This window comes from Rhinopithecus bieti, unplaced genomic scaffold (genome assembly GCF_001698545.2).
Source record: "Rhinopithecus bieti isolate Rb0 unplaced genomic scaffold, ASM169854v2 scaffold_34281, whole genome shotgun sequence".
NCBI classification, from domain to species: Eukaryota; Metazoa; Chordata; class Mammalia; order Primates; family Cercopithecidae; genus Rhinopithecus; species Rhinopithecus bieti.
In genome coordinates this window covers 367784-383516 of record NW_016814762.1, presented here as the reverse complement: position 1 = coordinate 383516, position 15733 = coordinate 367784, and the positions used below count along the sequence as shown (strand labels likewise).

Genomic DNA, 15733 nt, shown 5'->3' with positions numbered 1-15733 from the left:
GTGTTAGCCAGGATGGTCTCGATCTCCTGACCTCGTGATCCGCCCGTCTCGGCCTCCCAAAGTGCTGGGATTACAGGCTTGAGCCACCGCGCCCGGCCAAAGCTTCCTTTTAATTTTCTCATCAAAGCAGAACCACAGTCACAAAGTCATTTTGGGAAGGGCAGTTTTATTAAAAGGATTTCGAAAAGCTTTACCCTGGATGGAGAGCGTATCTCGTTTGATGAGAGTGGTTTTCTCTCTTAGCTTAGTGGCTCCATCACAAATTCTGGGCATTTCTCCTGTGTTACTTGTTTACCTAATAAGATTTCCACATGAATACTGGTTTTCATGGCCAAAGAGGGGATGTCATGATCCATGCATGTGACCAGGAGGAAGGGAGGGAAGGCCGTGTGGCCTGAGTGTCCTCTGGATTCCTCTTGGCAGGGCCTTTTTCTTTCCCTGGCATCCTCGTGAACTGGAGATGATGCTGGGGAGAGAATTGGCTTACAGATTTCTTCCTGAAGAAATGGTGTTCAGGATGGCCCAGGTAGGAGTGTGCAGTCCCCAGCCTGGTAGCTTTGGCTGACTGTCCCTTAAAGGAGAGGACTCAGGTGTCATGTCGGAGCTTGCAGGTTCCCACCCAACCCAGTCTGTTACAGAATCCGCTGTGGATCTTTGTTCTCTCTGAGCCCCTTCATGCTTGGGGGTCTCTTTCACGTGTGCAGGGAACAGCAAGATGTGCCTCTTGTTCTTGCTGCCGCACTTCCCTGTGCCTTGGCAGGCGGGTGTGGACGGGGCTGCTCCTTCCTCACAGGACCTGTGGCGGATCCGGAGCCCCTGTGGTGACTGCGAAGGCTTCGATGTGCACGTCATGGACGACATGATTAAGGTAAGCAGGGCCACACTGCGCAGTCCCACCCACCTGCTCCTGTGGCACAGGCCTCTGACAGGGTCCTGGCTTGGGCAGCACGGGCTCTTCTGTTGGGGGCAGTGAGGTCAGGTGCTGCCATTTTGTGTGGTTCACCATGAGCATTGCTTGGTACCAGCCCTGTTCTTGGCTCCGTGCTGTCACCCTGAGTCAGAATCTCCACTGGGCCCGCACGTCCTGTCATTGGAACTACCCCCGCCAGTGCCAGCAGCTTGTTTCCTGTTGGGGCAGCCTTTCCAAAAACAGTCTAGGAACCTTCTTAGGCAGTCATTTCCACGGTGGGGGCTCCATTCCCAGGGAGGGGTACCTGAGGAGTGTCCCACAGGTTATTTACATGGTGTAGGGGTTGGCAGCGCCCTGAACAGTAGTAACTGGGCCTACGTTCCCCAGAATCATGGGCCGTCCTGACAGTGCCAGTGGTTCTTGGATTCATGGGGACTGAAGCTGAGAGTCCTGTTCCATCCATGTGAGAGGGGCAGGGTGAGGAGCATGGGCCGTGCTGTGTATTAAGGAAATGCACGTGGCTCCTGCTTGTCATCCCAGCACTCTGGGAAGCTGAGGCAGGTGGATTGCTTGAGCCCAGAAGTTCAAGACCAGCCTGGGCAATATAGCAAGACCCTGTGTCTACAAAAAAGCCAGGCATGGTAGTGCACGCCTGTATTCAGAGCTACTCAAGAGGCTAAGGTGGGAGGATGGCTTTAGCCTGGGAGGTCGAGGCTGCAGTGAGCTGCGTTTGTGCCACTGCCTCCAGGCTGGGTGAGAGAGGAAGACCCTGTCTCAAAAAAAAGAAATCTCATAGACTCCGGAGGAGCAGGAAGCAGCGGCGGCCCCGCAGCAGCAGCTGTGCATGGGGAGGTGGGGCTTTGCTGCTGCTGCTCACCTTTCTATGCACATTTTCCCACAGTGAACATGGATTGCCTGTGTGTGAACACTTTTAAGTAAATTAAACCTAGTGGATATTTTCAGTTTGCATCTTGCCTGCCCCTTACAGCAGATCACTGACTGTTCCATGCTTCTAGAAATCTCCTTCGTGCTGAGCTCTACATGCTCTGGATCCATGTGCTGTATTCCTCCCTTGGGCCCCTGCTCTTGGCCTGCCCAGGCTGGCTGTCCGTGTCCCCTCTTGGTGATACGGTTCTGCCACTCTGGTCCTGGGTCAGTGTCTGTCTCTTGTGTGCTCAGGCAGATGGCTGAGAGTGGTGCGTATCCCACAGTGGGGCGCCAGGCATTTTTTTATGCTTTCCAAATCCACCTGCCCTTCCCCACCCTCAGCCTGGCCCTTCCAGTGCCCTGTCTTAGACCTGGCGCCACTTCACACGACCACCCAGGCCCAGGGCCCTGGGCATCCTCCCTCGCGAGTCCTCCCGTACCCTGCCATTGGTCTTCGTGCTCCCGGTGAGCCTCCAACCCAGGCTGTCCCCTGACTGCTGCCGTCCTGGTTTGGGCCCCTCCTGCTCTGGCCGTCCTCCACAAAGAGCCCAACATGAACTTGTAGATCTGAGTCTGGCCACATCCCCACTGCAGGAATGCCCTGGATAGCTCCCCCACGCCACCCCTGCAGAGTGGCCTAGCTGGCCTGGATGCCCTGGCCTGCTCTCGTGGCTTAGCTCTATCCTCAAGGGCCCCCTCTGGCCCTTCTGCCGGCTCCCATTTGACTGTCGGCTCCCCTCCTCCAGGCAGCTTTCTGCATCCCTCCTGGATGCAGGTGCCCCCAACCTGCCACCAGGCACCGAGGCTGTACTGTAACACATTTATCCCTCCCCATGGCCTGGGCCCCACCTGTCAGGGCCACACAGCTGTGGTGGTCACCAAGTTTCTAGGTGCTGGGTGTTCTGACCAGTGATGTAGACATGTGGTCCTCAGAACAGCTTGAGACAGGCGCACCGCCCCATCTTAAAAATCCGGAGAGCGGGCCGGGCGCGGTGGCTCAAGCCTGTAATCCCAGCACTTTCGGAGGCCGAGACGGGCGGATCATGAGGTCAGGAGATCGAGACCATCCTGGCTAACACGGTGAAACCCCGTCTCTACTAAAACATACAAAAAACTAGCTGGGCGAGGTGGCGGGCGCCTGTAGTCCCAGCTACTCGGGAGGCTGAGGCAGGAGAATGGCGAAAGCCCAGGAGGCGGAGCTTGCAGTGAGCTGAGATCCGGCCACTGCACTCCAGCCTGGGCGACAGACCAAGACTCCGTCTCAAAAAAAAAAAAAATCCGGAGAGCGAGGGCTCAGAGCCAGAGGTGCCTGGGGAGCCACTGATGAGACAGGAGTGGCAGAGACAGGGAGCCGCTGGTCTGCTGGGCGCTCAGCATCTTTATGGGAGAACACACACCCCTTGTGACTGCAGTCAGTGGGAGCCAAGCCGGGGAGGGGTCCCTCTGTCTGGCTGCCGGCCTGTCTCTGCAGCCCCCAGGCCCCTTTCTGTTCGCAGCGTGCCCTGGACTTCAGGGAGAGCAGGGAGGCTGAGCCCCACCCACTGTGGGAGTACCCGTGCCGCAGCCTCTCCGAGCCCCGGCAGATCCTGGCCTTTGACTTCCGGCAGCTGGTGCCCCCACGGCTCCTGTGTGCCGAGGGCACCATGGAGCTCAGGAGGTGGGTGTAGGGAGGGCCCGGGGGGCAGGGAGGGGCTGCTGCTTGCCCTTGGAGTTCTCACCACCATGGTGAGCACAGCTGGCCTGGGAGATGCTGACACGTGGATGGGGTATTCGTCCTTCCCACGACCTTGCCCTTCCCTGTCAGAGTGGTCCTACGTGTGTGGTGGTTCCCACGGTCCCATGTGTGCCAGTCGGCGGGGGGAGCCAGGGAGGGCTCTGCTCACTCCCCACAGCTGAGGCTCCCTTATTGGATCACACCTCAGAAAGATGGGAGCTTAGTTCCTGTGGTCACCGATGCACCGTTTTCCTGCACCCTCCTGGGAGCTGAAGCAGGTCAGGGAGTGCTGCTGGCGTCCAGGCACGGGCAGCCCTGTCCCACTCCGGCCCTCACCCCACTCTCGCCCGAGGAGTGACTTCCCCGGAAGCACCTCCCAACTCGGGACAGGGCGGGCGCCGCCACCTGAGCTCCCAGGGTTGCTGTCTGGGCTATCAGAGGGGCTTTCCAGCCTTCAGTGCCAGGCTGTGCCTCAAGCCCCCTGGACCCTGCAACCACACTGGCCCTGCCCTGTGTGTGGCCCGGCTGCAGGGCTCGGGTTGGCTCAGGTAGGGGCTCAGCTGCGGCTGTTCTGGCTGGGGTTTTTCTGAGGAACATTCAGTTGGATGTGGCACTAGGAGCTCCCGGAGGGGCAGGAAGGAAATGGGGAAGACCACAGGTTTCTGGAAAGCAGCAGGAACTGCAGCCATGCCCCCCTGCCTCTTGTGTGACTGCTTCTGCTGGGCCCCCCCTCTCCTTGGCAGGCCTGGGAGGAGCCACGCAGCAGTGCTGTGGATGGAGTACCACCTGACACCGGAGTGCACGCTCAGCACTGGCCTCCTGGAGCCTGCAGACCCCGAGGTAGTGCCTGCGCGCCGAGCCCAGTGTGTGTGCAGACCCTGAGAGCAGGCGCCGCCTGGGGAGGCCTCCCTGCCCCTGTGCTCTGGGTGTCTCACACAAGTTCTTCGGGCCAGATGATGACCCCCCGGTGGTCCTGGGACATCTGGCCCCTGCGCAGCTTCTCTCTGCTGCGAGCTGCTTGGGCTGGAGGCTGGCCAGGAAGGAGGCTCAGGTGCCAGGGAGCTCTCACCATCGTCCTGCTCTTCATCCTACAGGGAGGCTGCTGCTGGAACCCCCACTGCAAGCAGGCTGTCTACTTCTTCAGCCCTGTCCTGGATCCCAGAGCACCGCTGGGCGGCCCACAGACGGTCAGCTATGCAGTGGAGTTTCACCCCGACACAGGCGACATCACCATGGAGTTCAGGCTTGCAGACACCCCAGACTCACCACTCCTAAGCAATAAAGTGGCCTGAGGGCTGTGGGTTCTGAGTGGCTCATGGCTTTCTAGTGGGGAAGGCTGAAGGCTCTCCTCTCCTCTCCGGGAGCTGCTCGGCCTCGGGGATGGGAAAGACTGCGCCACGTTGTATCTTTGCACTGCTGGCCTCTGGCTCCAGCTGTGGCAGGGAGTATGAGAGGGTGACTGAATTTGGAGCCCTGGAGGGGCGGGGGAGCCCCCTCTGCTTGTGCTTTTGAGGTGCTGAGAAAGCTCCAGCGTGGAGACATCTCTCCCCAGCTGGGGAGGAAGTGGGACCACGGGGGGCTTGTGGGGCTGGCGGGTGGGGTTGTCCACGCCACCCTTGGCAAGCAGTCCCCATGGCAGGAGCGTGTCCTGCCCGTCCCACTCGGGGATCTCCGGGTCCCTGCTCTTCTGGCTTCTGCTAGGAGGGTGGAGACACTGAGTATGGCTGGGTCTCTGGGGCTTGAAGACCCTGGCTGGGCCTGGGTTCTGGCCCTTTCACCTGCCGGGTAACTTGAAGCCACATCCATAGGTGTTTGGCCTCAGTGCTGCACCAGCTGGTAGCCTGCCAGGACCTGAGACTGGACACAAGGCAGCTGTCCCAGAGCAGTTACTGAGATGCAGACCCAGGAAAGTGGCTATCAGGGGAGCCGGGAGGCAGCCCTGTTCCCTGCACCACCCTCGGATTAGAAAGCCCCTCCTGCAGGTGGGGTACAGCAGGGAGCAGCCCCGCTTCACTAGAGAGGCCAGAGGCGCTGTGGCCTTGCTTCTCTCACACGCTAACCCCCTTTGGTTATGTCCCAGCTCTCAGGTAACAGCAGACACCAAGTGAGAACCCAGTGGCTTCTGGCTCACAGCTCAGAAGGTGAGGCTTGTGCCAGGCCAACCGAGCTGCCTGTATGAGCAGAGTTCCGGTGTCCTCGGATTTAGGCAGACTTGGGCAGCTCCTGTCCTGCAGTTGGAGGCAGGAACTCCATCCCCTGCCCCAGGCGTGCCCCTGAGGCCTGGCCCCAGCTTGTCGCTGAAATAAGTAGAGAACACCAGCCTTGAGCCTCACAGTTTTATTTTCTCCTCGTTATCCATCCTTCCTTTCAGCACCAATAAGGAAAAAGAACACCTCTCTTCTCAAAATATTTTATCAGGTGTCAAGATTTTTCTTCTAGGGAAGAACCGTCTGGATATATATTTGATAATGTTACCAAAACCGTAGGTGTGCTTACCATAGAAAACCCCTAATGTCCCGTGAAGATACAATACAGAAAAAATACAGAAATTAAAAAAGTTTTTTTATAACAGTATTTCTAAATCTCAGCAAGTTAAAAGCAATAGTTAAAAGCATCAAGATTAATATACTTAAAACTTAAGGTGGTTATGGACAAATGAAAATGAACATTTCCTTCCTTAGCGGCCCCCGCGCCTCGTGGCTTCCTTCGAGACTGGGCCTAGGGCAGGCACAGAGCCTTGGTGTGGGCCTCGGGTGACCCGTGTGCCCACCCCTGCTAGGCCTTAGATGCCACAGAATCTGAGATTCAGCAATGTTTCACTTTTAAAAATCAGTGGAAGGGCCTGGCCTGTACACAAGGCCCGGGAATCCACAGGCAGCCACTATGAGACACGTGGGTAGGGGATCCCGGCCTTGGCGCTGAGGGAGGTGTGCAGGGGCCTGGGGGCCGCACGTCCTTACTCTGGACGCCAGGACCTGACTAGGCAGAGGCAACCTTGTGATGACAGAAAATGACTTGCCTAAGGCTGCCTGTGAGGTGGGAGGGGAGGAGCGTGCGGCCCTGACTCCCACGCCTGCTGCCCCGGGAAGGGGGTGCCTGGGTGGGGAAGCTATGCTGGGGTCTGGTGTGAGGGCCCTGCCTGGGCCTCAGCTGCTCTCTGTGTGCAAGCAGCCAGCACGGGCTCGGGGTCTACGGGTCCAGGGCCAGCCCAGTCGCTTGTGTGAGCAGAGTCCCAGCTGCTTCTGGGAGTGGGGGGGGCCTCCACAGCATGAAGCCCAGTCAAGGCTCACAGGCCAGACCCTTGGAGGGGCGGGCCGAGCAGAGAGCCCAGCAGGACGCTCGCCCTCAGCAGCCCCTTCCTGGCTCTGGACTCTAGGGGGCAGGGCTTGGACCCAGGCACAGACGGTGCTTCCCAGGCCAGGTGAGTTCAGACAGGCCAGTGTCACAAGGATGCACGTCCTAGCGCCAGGCTCCCCGGGCTCTGCAGCGTTGTCTGCCCCAGCAGAGGGCTGGGCGTCTGGCTGGCTGCGTGGCCTCCTCTTGGTCCCTCTTGCAGCTCAATGGGTGACAAGGCACAGCATCAGGGCACCAGCACCAGGAGGGGCTGATAGCAGACAGCAGGTCCTGGTGCTCCCTCCAGCCTCGCCAGGCAAAGCCAGCCCTGGGCCAGGCTAGGTACAGGGCCAGGGCACCACGAGGAGCGGAGGTCAGCGGGTATTGTCAAAAAGTCCCTCGAGTCTCAAACTTTGAAACAGACAAAACCTTCGCGGCATGACAGGAGCAGCCCTGGCGTCTGTTAAAGGCAGGTGGGCAGAGGCAGTGCTGCCGAAGGGGCCTGAGGGCTGGAGGCAGATCGGGGACCACAGGCTGTTGGCCAGCCCTGCCATGCTGAACCTGGGTGCCAGTACCACACCCTGCCCTGGGCATGCGGCAACTGTCAGCCTTGCTGCCCCAGCCTGTGCACTGGTGAGGGCCAGGCTGCTGTCTGCACCTTGGCTTCCTGCCTCCTAGGCCGGGGTCCTCTTGTGGCCTTGGTGTTGGCTGGGGTAGCTGTTGAGGATGGACCTGGGAGACCAGAGCCGCAGACCCAGGGGGCAGGCAGGGGTTCCTGAGCTCAGCCGGCACACAGGTGGAGCATGTCCCCAGGGAGGGATTGGTCCCGAACCAGAGAGGTGTCCGGAGGGGAGAGAGGATTGGCAGAAAGAAGAGGATGTGGTGGCTTTGATAGAAGAGAAGCTACAAATAGGTTATTTTCAAAATCAGGATCCCCCCACCCCCCTTTATGCTGAGTCCCTTCTTCCTGTTAAAAAAAAAAAAATAGTGGATGCTGTCTTCTCGGATTCCCCGTTTATGGCTCCACTGCCCAGATGGGAGGCTCCCGGAGGAAGCCCGGGGCGCCAGAGCCTGCTGGACCCTGTTGTGCCTGGGCTGGTGAAGGGACCCTGTCTTGGGAAGAGCAAAGTTCTGTGAGTGACTTACAGACCCTGTGAAGTGAGGGTTGGTTTTGTGATTAACCTTTATCTGTTTTTCTTTTTAAAATGTAATCGCCCTTGAATGGGAGACCCTGGGAAGAGCCCTGGGCTGGCGGGTAGAGATGCAGCCCTCGGACCCTGCGGGAGCCGGCCCACACTGGAGGCGGGAGAGCTGGTGGCCATGCCCAGGAAGTGCTTCTTTGGCTGGTTCTGATTGTGTTTGGAGTTTGGCCTTGGGTGAGGCCCGAGCAAGGGGTCTGTGGCTACGGCGTGGCACGTGGCATGCGGGCAGCGTGCATGCGAGGGTGCAGGCATGCGAGACGACATTGGCAGCAGACAAAAATAAAGAACCCTGGACGAAGCTTAAGAAGAGATACAGAGAGTACATGAACCCGGTCCTCATACTAACCCACGGGTTACAAACTCGGTTGTGCTGTAGATTTGTAGAAAATCACGTTGTGAAAGAATGGCACTGGTTAGGCAGCCGGAGGCTCCCGGGGCGGGCCTGACTCCTCTGTCTGTCTGCAGTGAGGCCCAGAGGCGCAGAGCAGCGCAGCTTCCAGGTTCCCGGGCACTGACTGTGGCTCCCTCCCTGTCCCTGTCCTCCTCCCCCAAGCACCGGGAGCTCGATAGAGGGGACACGGCCCAGGGATGGGCTGCGGCTCCAAGGGCTGGCAGAGGCCCCACTGCTCCAGATGGTCTATGCCTCCTCCTCCCCTGAAGACACGGTCAGTCGCATGGCTACCGGCAGGTGGTCCGTCAGGCCGGACAGCTGGGTGATAAAACTGAATTCTTCCACCTCCTGGGGTGAGTGGGAGAGGGGAGAAACAGCCTTGGTCAGATTCCAAGGGCATCCTGCAGGGAGCGGGCTGGGGATCCCGGAAGTGAAGCTCCTGGCTGGGGTGGGCTGGGACCTGGGGCCCTAAGGGTTTGAGGGAGTGACGGGGCGTGGGGTCTCAGGGAGTCAGCCGTCGAGAGCTGCAGGGCCCAGGCCCCACTCTCTCTTTGCATGGGCCCGCCCGACTCACGGCCTTCCAGTCCGGGCACAGCCCCTCCTCTGCGTGCAGCATGTAGTCGATGCGCCGGCCGTTGCCCTTCAGCAGCTCCTTCCGCCCCTTCTGGCCCGAGCTTTTGCTGGTGGGAAACGCCAGGTACTCCCTGCGGCCCTCCTCGCTCTCCAGGACCCTGTCCACACATGCAGGAGGCAGGTGAGCCCCCATGCCCGCTCCTGGGCCTGGCAGGAGCTGTGTGTGGAGCCACGGTCTCCCCCCAGTGCGGGAGCGGGTGGTGGCACCAAAGCTCTGGGTTTAAGATCTGTCTCTCCTGCGGGCCCAAAAAGGGCCTCAGCTGGGGGCAGGCCCAGTCGCCTGTGGGTTCCTGGCTGAATCGGGGCTCCGGAGCCTGTCGAGGTGTCCTGTCCACGCCAGCATGGCCAGCACTCCCTTTCCCTTTCTGAACTCGGACAGAACTGATCCCACCCATTCCCCAGAATGGGCTTCTGCCCTGAGCCAACAGGGGGCTGTTTTGGGGAGCTTGGTCTTTGCCGTGAGTCTTGGGGACCCCTGTGACTGTTGTTCCCAGGTTGACGGGGCTGAGGGAACCAGGAAAGCACCTCCGAGGAGTCTCATGTGGGGCTGTCCCTACGTGGCTGTGTGACTCTGCTTATGTCACCGAGCCTCCAAGCCTCTGTCTCCTCCTCTGAAACGAGAGTGGTTGCTGTGGGCCCCAAGACACTTCAGGGAACAGGCTGTCATCCAGCTTCTGAGTGAGGAAACCCATGATGGTGCTAGGGATCCACAGGGAGGGCAGGACGCTGGAGTGGGGGGATGTGACATCTGGAATCCCTTTCTGGCACTGTTGCCCTGAGACAAGCAGTGTGCCTGTCCCCTTCCTGTCAGCCTGTCCCCTGGGGCCTCAGCACCACTGGGCCGGAGGCTTAGGAGCCCCTCCTGGGAGCCCCCACTGCAGAGGGCAGGCTTGGGCCAGGGCCTGGGATGGGAAGTGCAGTGGTGAGAGACCCTGCACAGGCCGCCAGGTCAGTGAGTGCCTGGACGGATGGAAAAGGGGCAGCCAGTGAGGCAGGGCCTGCAAACATGGGCTTCCACAAGGTTTTCATCAGCCTTAAGATAAATACACTAATGACATTCAGAACATTGTTACAGCTCAGAAATGGAATCCATCACTGTCCTTTGCCTTTGATAATTAATTCCAGCATCAATGATCTGAGAGTTACTGGTAGTCATTTTTTAATCATCATCTCATAAAAAGAATTTTCTCAGCATAGGATGATGTTTCAAATTTAGTCTATAATCTAATTAATTGGCTCAAATTAGCTGCAAGGAACCATCGCCGTGACTGCAGTCTCAGGCTGTGAATTATAAATTGGTTCTGCTGTTGGCCTCTCAGATGTGTTCTTTATGGACATCTCACTGGGCACAAGAATGAATGTTGGCTGGGATGGAACTGTGTCTACTTTGAAAATGGTCGGCTGTGTTATTGCTGCTGGTGTCTGTATTTGCCTGATTGGGACTGCAAGCTACCAGGCTGCCTGCAGCAGGCGCCATACCCAGCAACTCTTTCACAGGGGTCGACCTGTGGCCTGGGCCTGGGCAATTCCAGGCCCTTTCCTGTACCCAGCAGGCAGGGGCCAGCTCCTGAAAACAGGTTTAGGAAACACCCCTAGAGATTTAGCAAGGCCAGTCCCCCTGGGCGTAAGGGCCTGACGTCTACCTGCCTGGCCCAGCTCCCAGCTCTCAAAAGCTCTCAAAGGTGGGATGAGGGACAGGTTTCCGCCAAACAAAAGCCCTCATGAGCCCAAGCTGAGCTCTCCCGTGTGGGTCCCGCCCAGTCCCTGTCTCCACCTGAGTCAGGGCCTCAGTGCCTTGTCCCCAGCCTGGGAGTGCAGTGCTTACTTCTGCAGGTTGTCGGGGGTGCACACGTCCTCATCATACAGGCCATTCGTGTCCAGCAGAGTACCTGCGGGGGAAAATGGGACGACAGCGGGCGCTGCAGGTGGGGCCCAGGCAGCCTCTAGGGGGTGGTCTCTGTGGGCACAGGCTAGCCAGGGGCAGCAGTGGGGCCCTTCCCCAGCAGTGGGGTCTTGGGGGCAGGTCCTAGTGGTCTTTGAGGGAAGCCTGTGGGGAGCCCAGTCCCCATCCTCCTCCCCCAGCCCCAGCTCACCGATGGCCCACGGCTTCTCCTCCCCGGGCCCCAGGCGGCAGGGGTCCCTGTAGTGGGTGAACAGAGAGTGCTGCTGCTCCAGTTTGTCGTCTGTGCGGGGAGGGAGGAAACGCTGAGGCATTAGCGGGCTTTGCTGTCCCACACGACCTGCGCCCCTGCTTCCCATCAGTTACTCCCCACGTGCTGCCAGGTCCCTGTCCTTTAGGCCACTGCCCCTCGGTGGGATCTCGGTCCCAGTCAGGTGCCCCCATGCTTCATTTGTCACTGCTTTTCTGTGTTCTTGAGAACACCTCCCCAGCACACGCCCTGGTCTTCAGCCTTCCCTCTGAGGACAGTTACAGTGACCACTGTCCTTGGACAGAGGAAAGAAGGTCCCCACAAGGTCTGTATGGTCATTGGATCCACAGATCAGTTATTTACAGCAAGTGTTTGCTCTTTTACCCTAATGGTTTAAGGCGCAATTCCCAGGGTTCAGATCCCTGTGCAATCACTGCCTGGCTGTGTGACCTTGGGCTGGTTCTGCACCCTCTCTGAGTCTCAGCTTCCTCCACCACACCACGTGGAGACATGCAATGCTTCCCTCTCAGGGTTGTTAAGAGACTTAAGTGAAACAGCAATTAGAATGGCAGCTGGCTCAAAGTGAGAGCGCGGCACCCCGTTGATGAGTGTTACTAGTGGACTCGTCCTGCGTCTGCTTCAGAGGCCCCCAGCCTTCCTTGTCAGAGGTTCATTTTTAGGGCATCCCTGTCTCCAGCTTTCTAGGCAGAGCGTGGGCTCTTCCTGTTCTAGGATTTCCAGGGGGCAGAGAAATCAGTCTTGCTAAATACCCCACCCACACGCTCTCGAGGAGCAGGAATTCTCTGAGCTGGTAACGAAGTCTGTCTAGCTGTGACTGAGCCCACAGCCTCCCCAGAGCTGGAGACCCGAGTGGGGAGGAGCCCAGCCTCACCAGAGGAGCAGTTGTCAAAGTTGAAATCTCCGCAGACGACATCAAATGCCACCAGCTCCTCGGGGTTGGCTGCGCTGGACGAGGAGGTAGATTTTCGGAAATCAGCCAGCCAGTCCTGAAGCAGGTCCAGCTGCCCACACCGGATGGCGCTGTCCTCTGCAGGGCAGAAGTACAGAGACTGGATGATGAAGCTCGCCCCAGACCCCAGCTAGGCCCCAGGCACTGATCCCATCCCTAGAAAATCACAGGTGGGTGGCAGCCCTACCTTGCGGGGCGTGCAGGTGTGTGCAGGCGATGTACCCAACGATTCTTTGGTCCTGAGGTGTGCTTCCCACCTGCACCTGGGGGAGGAGGGAGTCAGTGCTGCCACCTGCCAGTTGCCATGCCCCGGAGAGCACAGGACACTGGCAGTGCCCACCCACGAGGTCAGACCCTCACAAGCCAGGCTCCTGGCTAGATTCTGGGGCCCGAGTAAGGACAGGACGCGTCCTGCTTCTAGGAGCTTACGGATCTGGGCCGGAGGCAGATGCTGAAAGAAACTCTCGGCCTGTGGCGTGGGGAGTGCCGGCGGCCATCTGTGCAAAGTGTGGGGGAAGTGCCGAACCGCACCAAGGCTCCCCCGAGGCCCAGGCCCTGCCATCTCCCAGTGACCAGCATGGCCACGCCTCTCAATTCCTTGTCCACTCCTGCCTGTGGCTCTTTCCTCCCTCCCTCAGTCACACCCTGGTGCTCTCTCCCTCTGAAATCTCAGGGGGTTGCCCCTGTGCCATGGTGTGGCCTCAGAGCCCACCCCACATGGTAAGAGGCCCAGACCCTGCCCCTCCTGGCCTCGTCACCTTCTGGCTGCATGGTGAGTCATCTGCTTTACAGGCCGTGGTCCCGTCGTCCCCAGTCCCCAGGGTTGAGAGCTCCCTGGTCCGTGTCCTAGGCCGGCCCCTGAACACCCCTGGCTCCATCCTGAGCCCACTATGGCGGCAGCCTCTTCAGGCCTCCCCTCTGCCCCAACCTCCTGCTTACCTCCTTTACCCAAGACAGAGCCTTCCACCCGCCAGGTGGCTGGTGACCCTGGCAGGCCCCCAAAGACTGGCTTAATACAAATGGGCATCTCCACTGTACCCCACAGGCAACTCATAACTGCCCTACCCCAGGTGGGGGGCGAGATGGGACCCTTGTCAGTGCCCGGCCCAGGAGAGGTGAGGGATGGTCATGGAGACACCCTGCACAGAGAGGTTGCTCGCCGGCTCCTCATCCCCTGCCCCTGGGATTCCCTCCCTCTTGTGCCTCTGTGCCCTCCCCAAGCTGTGCAAATCCATTCCAGACTGGGTTTCCCAAGATGAGGAGACCCCAGACCCAAAAAGCACTCCAGGGAGGTGGCTGGGCAGGACACGCCGCCTGTCCCAGTTGTTAGCTGAGGGCTGAGGGCTGAACGGTGGGTGCCTTGCATCTGTGGAGCTCACAGCAGCACGAACATCACAGCCTATCTGCTCCGACAGCCTCGGTCGGCTCTGTCCTTCCTTTGCTGCTGCGGTCAGTCGGGCTGGTATTATCTCCTCTCTCTGGAGGTCCTCAGCAACAGGTGCTCCTGGCCTTCTACAGCTCTTCATCGCCTTCCCAGCCCTAACATGCACAGCCTTCCTTCCCTGGCACCCAGGGGTATGGAACGTCTGGCTGTTCGGCCCCATAGGTTCACCATTCACTTCTTGCTCACAGACACAAACCTTAGCCTAACAGCATCCCTGCCCCCAGAATGGCTGTGAGAGCACACAGCATTGATGGTTCTGCTGCAAAAACAAAATATTTATGAAGCTGCCCTGCTCAAAAGCCCATATGAGGCTGGGCACGGTGGCTCACGCCTGTAATCCCAGTACTTTGGGAGACCGAGGTGGGCGGATCACCTGAGTTGAGGAGTTCGAGACCAGCCTGGCCAACATGGTGAAACCCCATCTTTACTAAGAATACAAAAATTAGCAGGCGTGCCAGGCACAGTGGTTCACACCTGTAATCCCAGCACTTTGGGAGGCCAAGGCGGGCAGATCACAGGGTCAGGAGTTCGAGACCAGCCTGACCAACATGGCGAAACCCTCTCTCTACTAAAAATACAAAAATTAGCCAGGCATGGTGGTACATGCCTGTAATCCCAGCTACTCAGGAGGGTGAGGCAGGAGAATCACTTGAACCTGGGAGGCGGAGGTCACAGTGAGCCAAGATCATACCACTGCACTCCAGCCTGGGCGACGGAGCAAGACTCTTGTCTCAAAAAAAAAAAAAAAAAAAAAAAATTAGCTGGGCGTGCATGCCTGTAATCCCAGCTATCCGGGAGGCTGAGGCAGGAGAATCTCTTGGACCTGGGGGGCTGAGGTTGCAGTGAGCCAAGATCCCCCATTGGACCACTCTGGCCTGGGGGACAGAACCAGACTCTAAATAAATAAATAAATGGCCACACGGGGGCGCCATCTTCAGGCAACTACTGCTCCTCCTCTGTGAGGATCATCTCAGGCCGGGCGTGCTTGTGCTGGGTTGGGGAGGCACATGGACATTACTTTGCTGGGTCCTTATAACCGCTCAGGCACGTGGTAAAGTGATGCCACTTTTACCATTGAACACACTGAGGCCAGAAGTGGAGTCGTGGGCCGGGGTCACAGGCTCACGTGGTCTAGGCAGCTTCCAGTGGGGTCTGTTTGTCGGAGCTGCTCTGCGCTGCTTTCTGAGGGACTGGTGTCTGCCAGGTGTCTCCTCAGCAGCCCGTTTGTCGGTCTTAAGGCGTAAGCCTCTCACTCACCCAGCACTTGGTGTCACCTGCCCCATGCTGCGGCCCGGGCAGGGTCGGACACCCGCAGGGAGGCCTCAGACTTGGCCTGCACGACAAGAACCCACTGGAGGGAGGAGTGGTGAGGCCCTGCTGCCTCCCGCCCCGCTTCTCCCTCCTCATCGGCTGTGTGATCTTGCCAAGACCCACTTGATTATTTGCTGGGCCTTATTGATTCCTGGCTCGCGGCCTTGGGAGCCACAGAGCCTTGTGTTTCTCTTGCAAAAACAAACAATCATACGAGAGGCTGTGCCTTTGAGTCCTGGCGGGCAAAGACTGTCAACAGAAGAGGCGTCCAGAATGAGGCTCTATTGTAGGTGAGGAAAAAGGATTCCAGTCCCTTCCTTCACAGAGCCACATCTCCCTGAAGGCTCTGAAGTCCCACACGGGAAACCACGAGGGCCTTCTGGGGAGGAGAGGACCGCTGGCTTCTGCAGCGAGTCCCTCCGGCATCCCGGCCCCTCTCCGGCTGGGCCTCTCCCTGAGGCAGCCCCACATACTTCACTTCGCTGCGCTGGGGTCGCGTGTGCCGGGCACGCCACAGCTCTGCTGTCCTGGTGCTCTGTCTGATGGACAGACAAGACCCTGGGCACGAGGGCAGAGGAGCCCATGAAGGGAAGAGTGGATTGTGCGGGCGGCCGCTGAGGGAGCTCTATGAGGTGGTGTGGCCACATCCAGTATGGGACCAAGACAGGCAGGGGCAAGGGGTGCAGGGGCCTCTCGTGGGGTTTGTGGCTGGGGCAGGGCTGGAGCTAAGGGTGGCGGGGGGGGGTGG

The 15733-nt window shown here is 59.0% G+C and overlaps 2 protein-coding genes across 5 annotated transcripts in view; one reads left to right on the top strand and one right to left on the bottom strand.

Annotated features, from left to right (window-relative positions):
* The window catches only part of PRMT7 (protein arginine methyltransferase 7), a 46316-nt gene extending 41457 nt beyond the window's left edge, over window positions 1-4859 (top strand). Inside the window, exons 16-19 of the mRNA XM_017852187.1 lie at window positions 794-868; window positions 3334-3494; window positions 4295-4391; window positions 4646-4859. Of these exons, the coding sequence (XP_017707676.1) occupies window positions 794-868; window positions 3334-3494; window positions 4295-4391; window positions 4646-4843 (531 nt within the window). The 3' untranslated portion in view covers window positions 4844-4859. The remainder of the gene's footprint in view (window positions 1-793; window positions 869-3333; window positions 3495-4294; window positions 4392-4645) is intronic.
* Window positions 4860-5871: 1012 nt separating this feature from the next.
* Window positions 5872-15733, bottom strand: part of SMPD3 (sphingomyelin phosphodiesterase 3) — a 93670-nt gene continuing 83808 nt past the window's right edge. For all 4 annotated transcript variants that reach the window (XM_017852215.1, XM_017852217.1, XM_017852216.1 and 1 more), the window contains 6 exons: window positions 12418-12493; window positions 12153-12308; window positions 11204-11293; window positions 10936-10999; window positions 9052-9208; window positions 5872-8825 (listed from right to left, as the gene is read on the bottom strand). In XM_017852215.1, coding sequence (XP_017707704.1) covers window positions 8724-8825; window positions 9052-9208; window positions 10936-10999; window positions 11204-11293; window positions 12153-12308; window positions 12418-12493 — 645 coding nt within the window. In that variant the 3' untranslated portion in view covers window positions 5872-8723. The remainder of the gene's footprint in view (window positions 8826-9051; window positions 9209-10935; window positions 11000-11203; window positions 11294-12152; window positions 12309-12417; window positions 12494-15733) is intronic.